The sequence below is a fragment of the Cryptotermes secundus genome, unplaced genomic scaffold (genome assembly GCF_002891405.2).
Source record: "Cryptotermes secundus unplaced genomic scaffold, Csec_1.0 scaffold117, whole genome shotgun sequence".
Taxonomy (NCBI): domain Eukaryota; kingdom Metazoa; phylum Arthropoda; class Insecta; order Blattodea; family Kalotermitidae; genus Cryptotermes; species Cryptotermes secundus.
In genome coordinates, this window is record NW_019737981.1 from 3,439,438 (window position 1) to 3,454,378 (window position 14,941).

A 14,941-nucleotide genomic window follows, 5' to 3' on the forward strand; every position below is an offset into this window, starting at 1 on the left:
GAAACATGTGGGTGGTGAACAGAAATTCTTGACTGCCCCACAATGTGTTCATTTTATGAGTGTTGTCAAAAGCATGGATTAGCAGAGTAATGTACTGTTCCCTCTTTACAGTTGTGGAGATATTATTGGTTACTAATTCCTGGATATAATAGTGATTTTTCATTCTTAGGTATTAACGCTCTCGGTTCTCTCACTGCTGTTGGCTACCAGTTCTGGTGATGTCGAGTTGTGCATGAAGTGTATGTGTAACAAGAAGGCACTAATCCAGCCACTGTACACTGTCAGATGTTCTCATCTGAATCTGCACGATACATTTCCTGACTTACAGCAGTGGCCTAAATATGCCCAACTGAAAGGAACCCGTATGGCTGTCAACTTTGACTGGAACAATGTCAGACACCTGCAACGATTTCCAAATATCCCAGGAATTGTTAGTCTCTCTTTACAGCATAATAATATGGTCAAAATTGCAGGGAGTGCTTTTGTTGAGTTGGACAACCTGAAAGCACTGGACCTTAGCTATAATCAGCTTACAGGTAACCTATACTAAACCAAAACTTCTTATTCTTAGGTATGTAATAAGTGCACCAAATGATTATAATCATTCACTTATTTTATGATGCCAGAAAATATTGTCACATGTAGGGTGGTAGGCATGATGAAAATAATGACCTAGACCAGATGATTGGATTTATTAGCACTTTGGTTACAAGTCCTCTTAATTTTCGTTAATGCAGCACTACCGCTGATTTACATACTTTCCAGTCCACAGTTACACATGCACTGGAATTCTTAGTTTTCACTAGCAATGGATCTCAACACAGAAATTAGCACGTCAAATCACTATGAAGTCTTCTTGATATTTCTTCTTCAATCGCTCTGGACCCTTGGAACTAAAAGTTCTTCTGGACTCACTCCTCCAGCTTACTGACTTGTAACTGTCCCTGAACGAATTCGGTCTTGCCCTTCTCTTATAAGCACTCCACACAGACCCCACATAAAACGCCGTTTCTATTGTTGATGATGTCACCGCTTTCATAGCATGGTCTGATACACGGAATGTGTTTACCCAGCCGTTGCTTAGAAATGGGTTGCATAACCCCGTTACTCAGCTTGGTGGAGACCGCATAGAAAACATACCCTAACAACAGACTGTTTACCAAGAATCTGGCTTCACAAGAATTTGTTTACCAACACGTTACCTAGCAATGGGTATACATGTAACATTATGTTAAGAGACTTATCCCTAAGCCATTTAAGAATATTTTGAAGTATTGTCCTAGAGATGTTGGTCTCTATATTGAAACATAAATGAACCATGTTTAAAAATAATTTAATTTTTTGTGTATTTCATATATTTTCTTCTTTTTAGCTGACTTTCAGAAAGTAGACTTACATATTCACCTTGTTGTCTGTGTGTCTCACCCCCCGCCCCTTATTGCTGCTAGGCAATAGGGTTTCCTCTTTGACAGGAGGAGGGATTATCCTATCAGCATAGGTGTTCTGACTGGGCAGAGCAGCAGACATCATCCTCCTTTCTCTCAGCTGGAGACTGAATGTTGTCTGTTTTGATCGTCTACCCAATACACCGGGGCAGACCAAAGAGAGAAAACTATGTTTAACACCCAAAAGACAGAGGAGATAGCCATTTCTAGGCAACAGCAGTAAACATATTGTTGCCATTGCTAGACAATAGCCTTTGTATTATTGTGTATGTGTAGGCAAGTCCAAATGTTTACATATTATACTTTCCCTATTTTGAAAGAAATTAAAATAGGCTTGTGAATCACCATGCTCTGTGTCTTTGTGTATCCCCTCCCCCCTCTTTGCTAGGCAACTGCTCGGTAAACACTTTTCCACAGGAATAAATACACATGCAACAGCAAAATAATTGTTTGATGCATCGTTTTCTATGTGTTGTATGTCATATCAAAGGAAAATAGGCGATTAGTTCTTCCCAGAATTTCTTGTTTTAATTTGTATTTATATAGATTAATTAATGCCAAAAGTCCAAAAGGAGGGGCAGATGCCTGTCATGCCCTACGTCCACCACCAAAGCCTATGAGAATGTAGGTTCAAGCTTTCTCTCTTCAGTTTTTTATTTTATATTTCTATTCAGTTTTTCTCATAATTTATTTTTGTATCTCTTGGTTTCATTCTGTAATTTACTGAAATTCATAAATAACCAACACAACTGTGTCAACTTCAAAGACAGTAACTACATGTAGTTGTGATATATGTAGAAATGTTTTAGTTATGAATAAACAGGGATATGGAAAGATATTGGCATGACCTCTTCTGAGGTACTGTTCTGGCACATACCTGGAAGGACCAAGGAAAACTACAAAATATTTTGCTAGGATAGTTGGCCTGTGGCTATTTGAAGGATGAGCACTCCCAGTGTCAGACAGATATGTTATCTGTGTGTTAATGCTCTTTTTGGAAAGAAATTTAGCAGTATTAGGTCCAGAAAAGTGTAGTATATAAGTTGATAGTTAAATGAAATATTTGTTTACAAAGTTAATTAGGTGTGCTGCTGATAATGTTTAATATTTGTTTATGAAGCAGAAGGAGTGCAAGCTGATGTCTTCCAAGGTCGCTATTCACCACAGCACTACAATCCACTTGGCATTGTTGTTCTGAATTTGGGAAACAACCAGATACATACTTTAAGCCCACACTCTTTTGAACATCTGCCCAACTTGACAGAGCTAAGGCTCAATAATAATCCACTGAAAACTCTCAGCCCTGCTACACTCATGTCTCTTGCTTCGCCTGAGAGTTTGCAGGTAAGTAAACTAAAAGGCAAACACGCATGTATAGTTCCTTAATATAATAGTGTAATTGTGCTGAAAAGAAGTGTCTCTTTCCTTCCATCCTATCCCTTTTCCTCTCGGTGTGTTCTGAACATCCTCATTCCCAGTTTGTATGGCTGCTCTAGAATATATTACCTATGGATAATACAGAATTAACTAACTAACTTACTCCTAATCACTCAGCTAGTCAATAAATTAACTACCTTTTAAGGCACTCAGAGGTTCATTACCATAATCATGACAGCCCACCACTGTTGTTTGTCTTGAACTGGATGAATCTCATCAATATCACACCACCATGTTTCCTTTAAGATCCATTTTAATATTATTCTTCCACTTCTGCATAGATCTGTCACATGGTTTGTCCATTCAGATTTTTCAACTAAAATGTATGCATTTCTCATCTCTCACATGCATACTAATACCTCCCCACCCTATCAGTACTGTCATGTGTATACATTTGACTATAGATGGGGTTTTGGATTGTTGAATTTATTGACCAATTTTTTTCCTGGGGAGTAAAGCGTGGTCAGCGTGTAAGGCTGTGAAATGTCTGCCAGCCTGGGACTAGTTGGTTGAGTTGTCAGTTGACAAGAATTCTGCATGGGTGGCTGTGACGGCCTGAGTGTGGGAAGCTGAGGAATCTCTACTGTGTTAAATCTGTTGCCAGGAAACGGCTAGTGGAGGCTGTAATAGACTATAATGTGTCAATGTTATGTGTAGTTCCTAGTTCTAGATACAAGTGGTCAGTAAATCCAATATCCAGTCTAGATATTGGAGAAAAAATGGGAAGGAGAAGGCGAAGAGGGATGCATATGGGATATTGGTGGGAAAGCCAGAATAAAAGAGACCACTGGGAAGACCAAGACATAGGTGGGTAGATAATAATAAAATCGATCTCAGAGAGATAGGATGGGGTGGAATGAACTGGATTGATCTGGCTCAGGATAGGAACCGGTGAAGTGCTCTTGTGAACACAGTAATGAACCTTCAGGTTCCATAAAGTGTTGGGGATTTCTTGAGTAGCTGCATGACTGGCAGCTTCCTGAGAAAGGCTGAGCTCCATGAAATTAGTTAGTTATTATAAGGAGTTAACTTGGGGAAACCAGCATCATGGAAGATATCCACAGGTATAGGCAACAGTGGAGAGACCAGGTACTGAGAATGGCCAACACAAGATTTTCTGAAATAGCAAATTATTATGAACCTAAAAAAACCAGAGATGATGGAAGACCATAGCTGAGATGGTCAGACCAATTTTGAGTATCAGAACAGGTTGTGGCAGTGCAATCCTTACAGGTAAAGAAAAAGAGGTTTCGTGGATATACCAGATTTAGTGAGAATTTTATAAGAGTGCTTATCTTTGAGAGTCATAGGGTTTCTTCAAGTCTGTAAATAGTTGATATGCTCTCCAATATCTGACAAATGAAGAATTTCTGATCAATACTTAATCTGTAATGCCCTACTCTACACTGATTGTCACCAACAATTTTGTCTGCTTGTGGACTTAACCTTGAGAGAACTGTTGGGTAAAATTATGTATGAAGTTGATAATTACTACATTTAATTATAGTGCCCTTTTTATAAATAGGTGCCATAATAAATGTTCCCCCACTGCTGTGCTTCATGTCAAGTGATATTCATATCATCTCCATTCATTTGGCTTAGATTCTGCACCAAGGATTCTTCTTCTCTTACCATTGTTTTCCTCTACTGATCATTCAACTAATGCTCCGTGCTCAACTATCATCACCCTTCTCATCAGGGCTGATGCAGTACTCCATGTTAGAGGCTGAAATCTCAATGTCTCTTACCATGCTTATGACTTTATCATTCCTCTTTACCCCATGTTATTTATCAGTCTCTAATTCTGGAATGGTTGTACAGAATGTGTCTCACTTTATTTCAGGTACTTGATCTAGCATACACAGGACTGTCTGGTCTTCCAGAGGAATTTGTGCAACTGTCCTCCATAAGACATAAGTTGCAGCTGCTATATCTGAATGGTAACCAGTTCTCTCATGTTCCACAGACTCTAGCAGCATTAGGTAAGCAACAGTTCTTAAATCTGACTAACTGGAAAATGTTTTATTCTTCTGTGTATTTGCAGTCTGTGTTCCAAAACTCTGAAGATCAAAATATGTAACACACTGTTTCCTTTTGTTGTGTGTGACTATGAAACAAGATCTGTTAATTTAAATGGAGAATTTGCATCATAAATCCAGTGGTAAAGCTGTGAATCTTTAATTCTACTGTGCAACAGATTTACGACTTGACCACTGGAACCCCAAAATTATAAGTATTTGAAAATAAAATGCTTAGTATATTATTTTGACATAAGAGGCATGACATGTGACAATTTAGGATATTACATGTGAGGTACTTAGTGGTCTGTACATGTTACATAATAATGTTAGGGTAGTAAAATGTAGCAGGTTATGATGGGAAGGAATTGTAGGTAGGATGAAGGGGAAAAATTCGTTTAGAATATCAGTAAGGAATGTGCTAGAAAATTGCCAATTCAGAGACAACAAAGAGAATGGGAAAATAATATTAAGGTAGATCTCAGGATTAGAGATGGATGGAAGTGGCTCAGGATTGTGCCCAGTGAAAGTCTGTGGTATTATTCGAGTTGAACCCTACCATTATTGCTACTACATTTGGTTGAAGTTGAACAAGCTACCATTACTGTACAGTGTGACATTTGGCTTAGGCCACATCAAGTTCAGTGCAGCATTCAACTTCATTCACTGGGCTAGGAAAATGCATTTTTGTTACATTTTTATTTTCATATTTTTATCATAAATTTGCATTACATAAGAAAATAGTGAGAAATAATCACAGCAAAAGGGTTATGTTTCTGCTTCCAGAGAGTTAATTAGTTATCTAGTTTAATATATTTGTAACGAAGAGATGATACTATTGATCATACAGTTTCAAGTGCATATGATCTTAAGCTAATTAGGAGGTTGAATAAAATTTATTAACTCCATGAACCAGAGTCCTTCTTGGGAAGCAAATAGACACTCAGCTCTTCATATTTTATAAGGCCTCACTGCTTGTCCCTGTCCTAATCCAGAAGGAAACAAGTCCACACCCTGCTATCCAGGTTCTTTAAGATTCATATTAATATTATGCTCTCATTTACACCCAGATTTTCCAAGTGTTCCCATCCCTTAAGGTCTATTTATGTTTTCACTCAATAAATTAACATCATCACCATAGACCAGAAGGACATATGTCCCATTCAGTTCCAGTCCCTCCTGATATTACTTTGGAGTGCCTAATAGCATTATAAAGTAAATTTAAAAAGCAGTGGCAATAATTGCATAACCTTATTTCAGACCATTCTAAACAAGAAGTGCATCAGACATATGTTTACCTCTACAGACTGTACTGTATTTCCAATGAGTAATGTACGAAGGGCCTTCCATATATAATGCCTCCTATTTTTTTGTGTTAATCTGTAACATCTGAGCTGGATGTTGGTGGTGTTGTAGTAAAGGTTGAACCTTCCTGCCAATGTACTGTTAGTTTGGTTGTCGTGCGACAGATAGCGACAGAAGAGCAGTCTACCAAAATGGCATCTGACATAGAAGTGCATACGAAACAGAGATGTGTTACTGAATTTCTCACTGCTGAATAAATTGCACCCATTGACATCCATCGACGTTTGCTAAAGGTATATGGAGACAATACAGTGGGTGTCAGCACAGTGAGGCAGTGGGTAGTGCATTTCAACAGTGGCGAAAGTGAAGTGCACGACAAATCACGCCCTGGGCGCCCCTGCTCAGCTGCCACTCCTCACAATGAACAGCGCCTCGATCAGCTCAACCATACAGATCAGCGGATAACAACCAGGGAACTGTGTGCATGGCTTAATATCGGCTGTAATGCATTGGAAACGATGTTGGGGAAGCTGGATTATCACAAAATTTGTTCCAGGTGGGTCCCGAGGATGCTTACACAGGACCACAAAACTCATCGAATGGAAGTCTGTCAGGATCTGTTGCACCAGTTTGAGGCTGAAGGTGACAAGTTTCTGGAGAGTATCATCACCGGAGATGAGACGTGGTGTCACCACTACGAGCCGGAATCCAAAAGACAGTCAGTGGAGTGGCAACATCTGGATTCCCCAAGAAAGAAGAAGTTCAAGACAGCCATCAGCAGGGAAAGTGATGTGCATGGTCTTTTGGGATAGGCAGGGTGTGATTTTCTTGGATTTCCTGGAGCCTGGTGAGACTGTCAATTCTGAATGCTACAAGACGACGCTGACTAAGCTGAAAACCCATATTCCCCGAATCAGGCCAGAGAAGCAGACAACCTTTTGCTTGCAACACGGTAACATTAAACCCCATACCAGTTTGGTGACCACTGCCCACATTGCAAAGTTTGGCTGGACTGTCCTACCACATCCACCTTATAGCCGTGATTTAGCACCTTCAGACTTCCATCTCCTTGGGCCTATGAAAGACGGACTATGTGGGCAACATTTTCCAGACAAAGATGCTGTCATGGCAGCTATAAGAAAGTGGCTAACCTCTGCTGGCACAGACTTTTACAAGCGCGGCATACAGGCTCTAGTTCATCACTGGCAAAAGTGCATAACAAATGGTGGTGATTATGTGGAAAAATAACTGTAAGTAGGTGAAATCTTGCTCTATTTAACTGCATTATTATGCTTTCTGTATCTTTTGTAGTTTTCATTAAAACAAATAGGAGGCATTATATACAGAACGCTCCTCGTAAATAGTTCTCATGAATATGCCACTTCAATGAGAATGTTGTACAATACTTCTCTCCTAACTTGTTTGCTTTCTTGAAGTCTATAAGTAACTGAAGTATTATGGCATTGTAACAGTCGGGTCATGGATTTGAATTCCATATGGAGCACCTGGGTCATTCTGTGTTGTCACTTGAACAGTGATAGTTCAGTCAGAGAAGTAACTGGATTAGACAGGGCTTGATTTCTGACAAGAGCAGCTTTTTCTGTTCATCAGTATTGGAAAATTCTGGCTATATTTTTGTTCAGAATCTTTATCTTCCTGTGTTATACTTAAAAACAAAAACTGAGTTATACAAAACTGTAATTTTTCTTGTTACTTTATGTGGGTGTGAAACTTGGCCTCCTGCATGAAGGGAAAAAAATTACAATGTATTATTAATAAAGGAAGATGAACCAGTCATATATCACCACTTTTCATTGTCTTTTATACATAGTTTGCAGCCTTTACACACTGGGGATGGCATTTATGATCATTAATTTTATTCCATTTTAGGTAAACTTACTAGTATATAACTGGGATTTTATAAAGGCACAGACAGCCATAAACACTGCCACCCCTCTAAACCTACATGCACACACAAGAAGCTGGAGACAGTAGCCAGTAGCATGAATGAGGTGATGAGGAATTCATACAAAATTTTAGTTCGAAATTATCTGTGGAAGAAACCACTTAAAAGACCTATGTGTAGGTGGGAGGATAATATTAACTCTTTGCTGTACTGCAGTGAAATTTAGTAAAATTAAATGTCTCCTCTTGTGCTTAACATAGTTTAGTGTAGCATATAAGAGCCATTATCTGGTCTGATACTGTCAAGCAATTCTGTATTTAAGTGGCACAACAAGAGGTTTAAATTTGTTGGATTTGAGGTTTTCATAGTGGTGACTATGAAGTTTGTCTGTCTTCTGCAATATAATGCTGTGTAGTCTGGTGAAAGCTAAATGATGTTCTAAATTCCACAGAAATGTGTTTAGCTTTTGCCAGCATACATGGCATTACACCCCATATGATAGAACTCTTCAGAGATTAAAAGTTAACCTTCATTACTATTTCCAAGTTGTACACTACCAAAATTTCACATATTCATTATATCCATGCTAAGGTAGAGGTCAGTATACCAATATGGTGGGCTGTATTGCTGAAATATTTGACAAACAAACACAGGTGACTCACTACAGAAGCTGAGTCTCAATGAAAATCCAATACAGGAACTGGATGAAGACTCATTCCGTGGTCTCCTGATGCTGCGAGAACTCAACATGAGTGCCATGTCTTACCTCAGGCGGATTGGACCAGCAACATTTAGACACTTAAGAAGTTTGGAAATTCTCTTCTGTTCATACAACAGAAATTTAACTGAACTGGATGCAGAAGCATTTGGATATGGGGATAATCGTTGGACCCTAAGAGAGGTATGATTGGTTTTCTTTTCAACATATATGCATACTCTTTGTTTCCTCTAAATGTAAGAAATGTGCAAGAAAAATTATACACTTTAACCTGTGCTTTTTAGCACACATTCTTTATTTTTTAAGGAAAGATAGGTTTATGATCAACGTGAGCACAAGGCCGCCCATAGCTCAAGCAGTTAGTTATTGGCTTCCCACCACGGTGGCCCTGGTTCAATCCCGGGTCTGGTCAAGTGGTATTTGTGGTGGACAAAGTGGCGCTGAGTACTTCGGTTTCCCCTGCCAATCTTCATTCCACCAAATTTTCCATCATCATAATCACCGAGGGCAGGTACAATAGGCCAGTCAGTGGCCACCGTGCCAAGTGGACCCAGCTGGGCTCCACCCCACACTAAGTGAAACATGAGCACATGTCTATGTGTCTGTCCTTCTATTACATTTTGAATCAAGTGAGAGATATTAACGAAACTTTTTATAAACATCATGCCACTCAAGGCTACTCCACTTCAGCACTTTATAATATCCTGCCATCAGTATTGCCAGGTGGGAGTGGCACTATCACAACTTAATGTATGATCCTGAAATGTTATGTTGTAATAGCTCAGTCAGAAAAATGTAGCTTGCATTAAGGTGATTATTTTTACAGAATGATGCATAACATGGCAACCACATGACATCTCATTTGGTTGTAGAACTTTGAATATATAGGCATAGATAAGAGAATAATATTAAAACTGATCTTAAAGAATTACAGGTTATGAAGTTATAAAATAGAGTCATCTTTTTCAGGATAGGGTGCATGATAAGGTGTTATGATGATTCTGATGGACCTCTGTGATTTTTAAAACTTAATTTCATGATCTGTTGAGTGACTCTCAACTACTGAAGGGATATTCTATACCATGGCATTATAAATAGTTTAATTTACATAGGGAAGTCAAAAATTATCTGCACTCTTGTTTTTCCAATTTATATACAAAAAAGTACATAATTTTTCTATATAGTCTCCTTCCTTTTCGATATACTTGGTCCAGTAGTCCACAGGCTTGAGTATTCCCTCCAAGAAGAAGGTTTTTGGTTGGTCAAACAACCATTTATGCACCACTTCCCGCAACATTGTCCGTAGAAAATTGACGACCTTGTAAAGCATCTTTGAGTGGTCCAAAGAGATGATAGTCAGAAGGGGCAAGATCTGGGCTGTAGGCAGGGTGTTCCAGCACCTCAAAACCCAGATGGTTAATGGTTTCAATGGTCTTGCTGGCCATGTGTGGGCATGCATTGTCATGCAACAACACTCTCTTTGACAATAGGCCTCAGCGTTTGGTGCAAATTGCTGGCTTCAGATTGTTGGCCAGCAAATCATTGTATCTTTCCCTCTTGATCATACACCCTTTTTCCAGGTAGTCTTCCAGTATAGGCCCTTTTGAGTCCCATAAAAAGATTAGCATCACCTTTCCCGCAGAAGATTGAGTCTTGAATTTCTTATCCGGCCACTTTTAAACTTCTCGATCCACTCATACACACATCTACATGGTAGAGAACTGTCCATGTATTGTGTTGAAAGCCTCCGGTGAATTTCAGCCCCTGACACACCTTCCAACCAGAGAAATCGGATCACTGTTCTTTGTTTCTCCTTGGTGCACGCTGCTAGTGGAGGGGCCATGTTTACACTGTCACAGCATCAAGGAAATGATGCAATCAAGGTCAAACTTCGATCATGTGACCACAGTAGTACCAACTCTAAGCATGCATGCACAGAAGACAGTGTGAGAAACCTGAAGATGTGTTAATGGCGAAAGTGCGATTAATTTCTGACTTTCCATTGTATATGCAGTGAACAATGTTGCCATTACATGCTTTTTCTGTAGCTACACCTGCAAAGCAATGCCCTGCACACTCTGCCAACACAGCTGGCCCCATGGAAGAAACTTGCCATTGTTGATGTACAGGACAACCCATGGCGCTGTGACTGCAACTTGGACTGGTTCATCAATGAACTTCTGCCCCTCTTGGAAGACACAACTCCTGATCTTGTTCTAGGGTTGCAGTAAGTACAAACCCTTTGTCACGTTACAGCATGTCCTTTGTAGCTCAGCCATTTTATGAGGAAATACATGTTTCTTAATCCAGTTCCCAAATAATCTGAAGTACTACAGTGTCATGAAATATTTTATGAACATTATGCCACTATGGGATACCCTACCTGTACATATTACAATTTCCTACCATTGATAATACTAGGTTGGTGGTGTTGGAAACTTCTGAGATGAAAGATACACCAGCACTATGTGATGTACAAAGATGATGGACAAAGTCTGAAAACCCATTATCTCTGTGTGTTACACACCATCATCAGAACCCTAAGTATCTAATAAGAGTTGCTGTTGGAAATGGAGTGTTTCTACATGGTTCAGGCCGAAATGTTGTAAGCATGGGACAGAATCAATTATTATGCAATTCTGTATGGGACACTGTGAAGAAAAGAGTTAGTTGCAAGAGTGCTCAGTTGAAAGTCCAGCTGTGAAGAGGAGATTGCATATGTGATATTTAGAGTGTGTAATTCAGTTGGACTGTTATAGTTCCTGTGTTAAAATTCATTGCCAGGAAACAGCTAGTGGAGACTGAGGACACTAGCCTGCTTGTGTCAGTGATCTGTAAAGTGTAGTCAAAAGTTGTGAGTGTATAAGTGGTCAAATCAAATCACCAATCCAAACACCATCTATAGTCATCCCTACACGTGACAGCATGTTAAGAATTACTAATATGGGAACATACAAGAACTTGTTCTACTTGTGAATGTCATTATAAAAGTTAATGTTATAAAAATATAATAATCACTGCAAAACGCTTTGCAGACACTGGAAAACTGCCACTGTAACAAAGGCAAGCTTGAGAGTGTGGTATTTTGTGCATCATTGACTTCTAATATAATTTCAGATTCAGTTTGTCAACACTACAGACTTAAAAAAAAAATAAGCATTTGCATCCAAATAGGCATTTTTATACACAATAAAATTGCGTCCGTTTAATTGTATCTAAATTAAACATAGACCTCTCTGTATGAAAAAAAGGTTAGTATCTTCTTCAACTTGTGGCATTTTCTCAGTGTGTTTAAATGTTTTCCTTTTCTGTACATCCTTATAATGTCCATTGTATCTGTTATGGTTCAATATTTATGTCCCATATTTAATATGCGATTTCAGTATCTTGAATTACTATTATTATTTCTAATTTCTTGTATATATTCTAGGGGCACGTGGTAGCGTAGTTGGTTGAGGCACTATGCTACAAGCCAGAAGGTCGCAGGTTTAAGTCCCAATGAGGTCATTGGATTTTTTTCAGTTGACCTAATCCTTCCAGCCGCACTATGGCCCTGGGGTCGATTCAGCCTCTAATAGAAATGAGTACCAGGAATTAACTAAATAATTTTCCTGGGGAGTAAAGCGCGGCCAGCGCGTAAGGCTGACAACCTTACCACCATCTTTGAGCTGATTATCTAGATAATGTGGGACCCTCAACGTCTCACAACCCTATGGGATTTCATGGCCTGTTACAGGAATGGCTTTACTTTTTACTTTGTATATATTCTTTGTATCTGGTGTGGAATGCTGTGCCTGTTTGTTCTATGTATTTTAGTGGGCTGTGTAAGTATTTCATTTGGTCGATGCCACCTTGGAAAATTAACCACACATATACAAGAGCAGCAAGAATAACTTGCAAATGAATGGCACATAACCCAGTATTCAGAGTACTGCAAAAATGAACACCAGTCAGCAGCACATACGCCCTACATCCTATATAAAAACAGAACCAACTATGTAGAAACATTCAGAACAGCTACACACAGCCCAAAAGAATAAAGCCATTGCAGAGATAGAGCAACAGAATATACATAAAATATATATCTTATAAATAGAACATTAATATAACCCATTACATATTACTGATACACCAGACATGTGCATACAAATTAAGTAAGAATGGAATGATTATTTAAAATAACCTAAAATAAAATATTTTAAGAGCATTCTACATCAAAATGAAAAGAAGAACAGCATGATAATGGAGCAGGAGGTTCCTCTAATCCAACATCTTATACACTTAATGATGGCCATTTAGACTGAAACATGTCATGTTATATAATGAGAAGAGACAGATGTTGAAGTGTGAATGTTAATACATTGATGAAATTGCACAAAGATGGCAAGGAGTGAGAACACAAAATTAGAATGTGCAGTGCAATGGGATGCTGCAGTATAATATTGTGACATGATGCCTGAAAGCCAGAAGAGTGAAGTCAGCAAAGATGGCCAGAGCTAGGTAATGGGTAGTTAAACATGTACCCGAGTGTTACACTCTCAGGGAATACACATCCATTGCTGGGCAACAGATTGCCCAGCATTGAGTCAGTCATACTGAGTAGTAGAAGACTAGAGGCAAGAGACCAGTCCTAGAACAGTTATCAAGAAGGAGTTCCATGTGTGAACTGTTAAAATCAACTGTTATTGTAATAGAGACATCACCGAATCTAGAACCTACAATTATTAGTCATGCAACACCTTATATGTGACAAGCAAATTTATCACCTGACAAACTTTGTTTTCTATTATAGTTTCTACTTTTAGAAGGTGACTTCTAGGTTTATAGGACATTTGTGCAGGCCTGTCTATGAGATATGTGCCATCAGAATTGTTCTCTAAGCTCTACGGTCATCTTGTCATTTGGCTGATACTCTCTGAATATTCAGTGCATGACATATGTCTAGAAAGAAGATGGGTGTTCTGTGTAAATTAATGTCATGTCACACTGAGAATGCAATAGATGATTCTTGTTTGCTAGTAATGTAGTAATGAAATATCAGTAAGTGAGATATGTCTATGATGATTCCAGCTGCTCAGAACCATTGCATTTGAGTGGAATGAGTTTCCTGGGTCTCAGAAATTCCATCAACTCTTCATTCCTTTGTGATGGTATCGTCAGATCACCATCAGAAAACATCCAACGCCACTCAGCAGGGTTGTATCCAGTATTTCAAGCAGTCAGCATTATACTCCTTATCAGCATTGCAGGTCTGGCTGTCCTGTACTATTTACAACTCACTAAAAATGTGACACATGGCACTCAAACACAAGTCATTTCTGACATACCATATATGAGGGTAAGAACAGAGGTATGTCGTGAGTTTGCATCTTAGTCTTCTATTGTGATTGTTAAAGGAATACTGAAAGAGTCAGAATGGTATATATTAAACCCTTCCAGTTTGGTGTCATTTTTTATTCTGCTGGGTCCACTTTAATGGAACCTCGACAGTCAAGTGTACTAAGTTTTGCTCTTATTGTGGGGCCCTCTCTGTCTGCAAGGTCTTGTATGAAATGTTTATATCTTTATGAGAAAGTGGTATTTTTTAATTTATATCTCCATGTCATTGGGTCTGGGGATAAAGCAGCCAGGGCCAAAGTCAAGAATATATGGATCCATACATCCACTCCCCTATATGTCTTCAGGCTATAGTGCTCAAGTAGTTAAGCACAGGGACAACTTTACCTTTTACACTGTGTCAATACAACTTACTTTGAAACGAAGCAATTGTGAGTCAGAATTTGCAAAAAAAAACAATTCTTAAAAAACTAATATGGACTAGACTGATACAACACACCAGAAGAGGGTAAATTTGCAAGGGTATTATTGGAGAATGACCATGGCATATTGATATTATACCAAGCAGGTCTACTCAGCACAAATATACCTGACTTTGATTTTTATTGGCTTCCTCAAATGCAGAAATATTAAGACTACAGTCTTCTGGAATGTGACCACATGTAGCTTGGTAGAAGGGTACCAATTTTTTGTCAAAACTTGCTGTCTCCATTTTATATCCTGAAAATGGAAGCAGCAAGTTCCTCCAAAAAGTTGGTACCTGTCTACCAAACAC

General features: G+C 38.8%; 1 protein-coding gene across 3 annotated transcripts in view; it reads left to right on the forward strand.

Annotated features, from left to right (window-relative positions):
- The window catches only part of LOC111870566 (SLIT and NTRK-like protein 2), a 34,979-nt gene extending 20,507 nt beyond the window's left edge, over positions 1 to 14,472 (forward strand). Inside the window, exons 2-7 of one of the 3 annotated variants that reach the window (XM_023862950.2) lie at positions 170 to 536; positions 2,566 to 2,789; positions 4,726 to 4,864; positions 8,765 to 9,012; positions 10,878 to 11,056; positions 13,900 to 14,472. In XM_023862950.2, coding sequence (XP_023718718.1) covers positions 170 to 536; positions 2,566 to 2,789; positions 4,726 to 4,864; positions 8,765 to 9,012; positions 10,878 to 11,056; positions 13,900 to 14,203 — 1,461 coding nt within the window. In that variant the 3' untranslated portion in view covers positions 14,204 to 14,472. Of the gene's footprint in view, positions 1 to 169; positions 537 to 2,565; positions 2,790 to 4,725; positions 4,865 to 8,764; positions 9,013 to 10,877; positions 11,057 to 13,899 lie in introns of those variants that run through there. The other 2 variants (XM_033753893.1, XM_033753894.1) reach the window with 2 other exon arrangements.
- Positions 14,473 to 14,941: the final 469 nt, after the last annotated feature.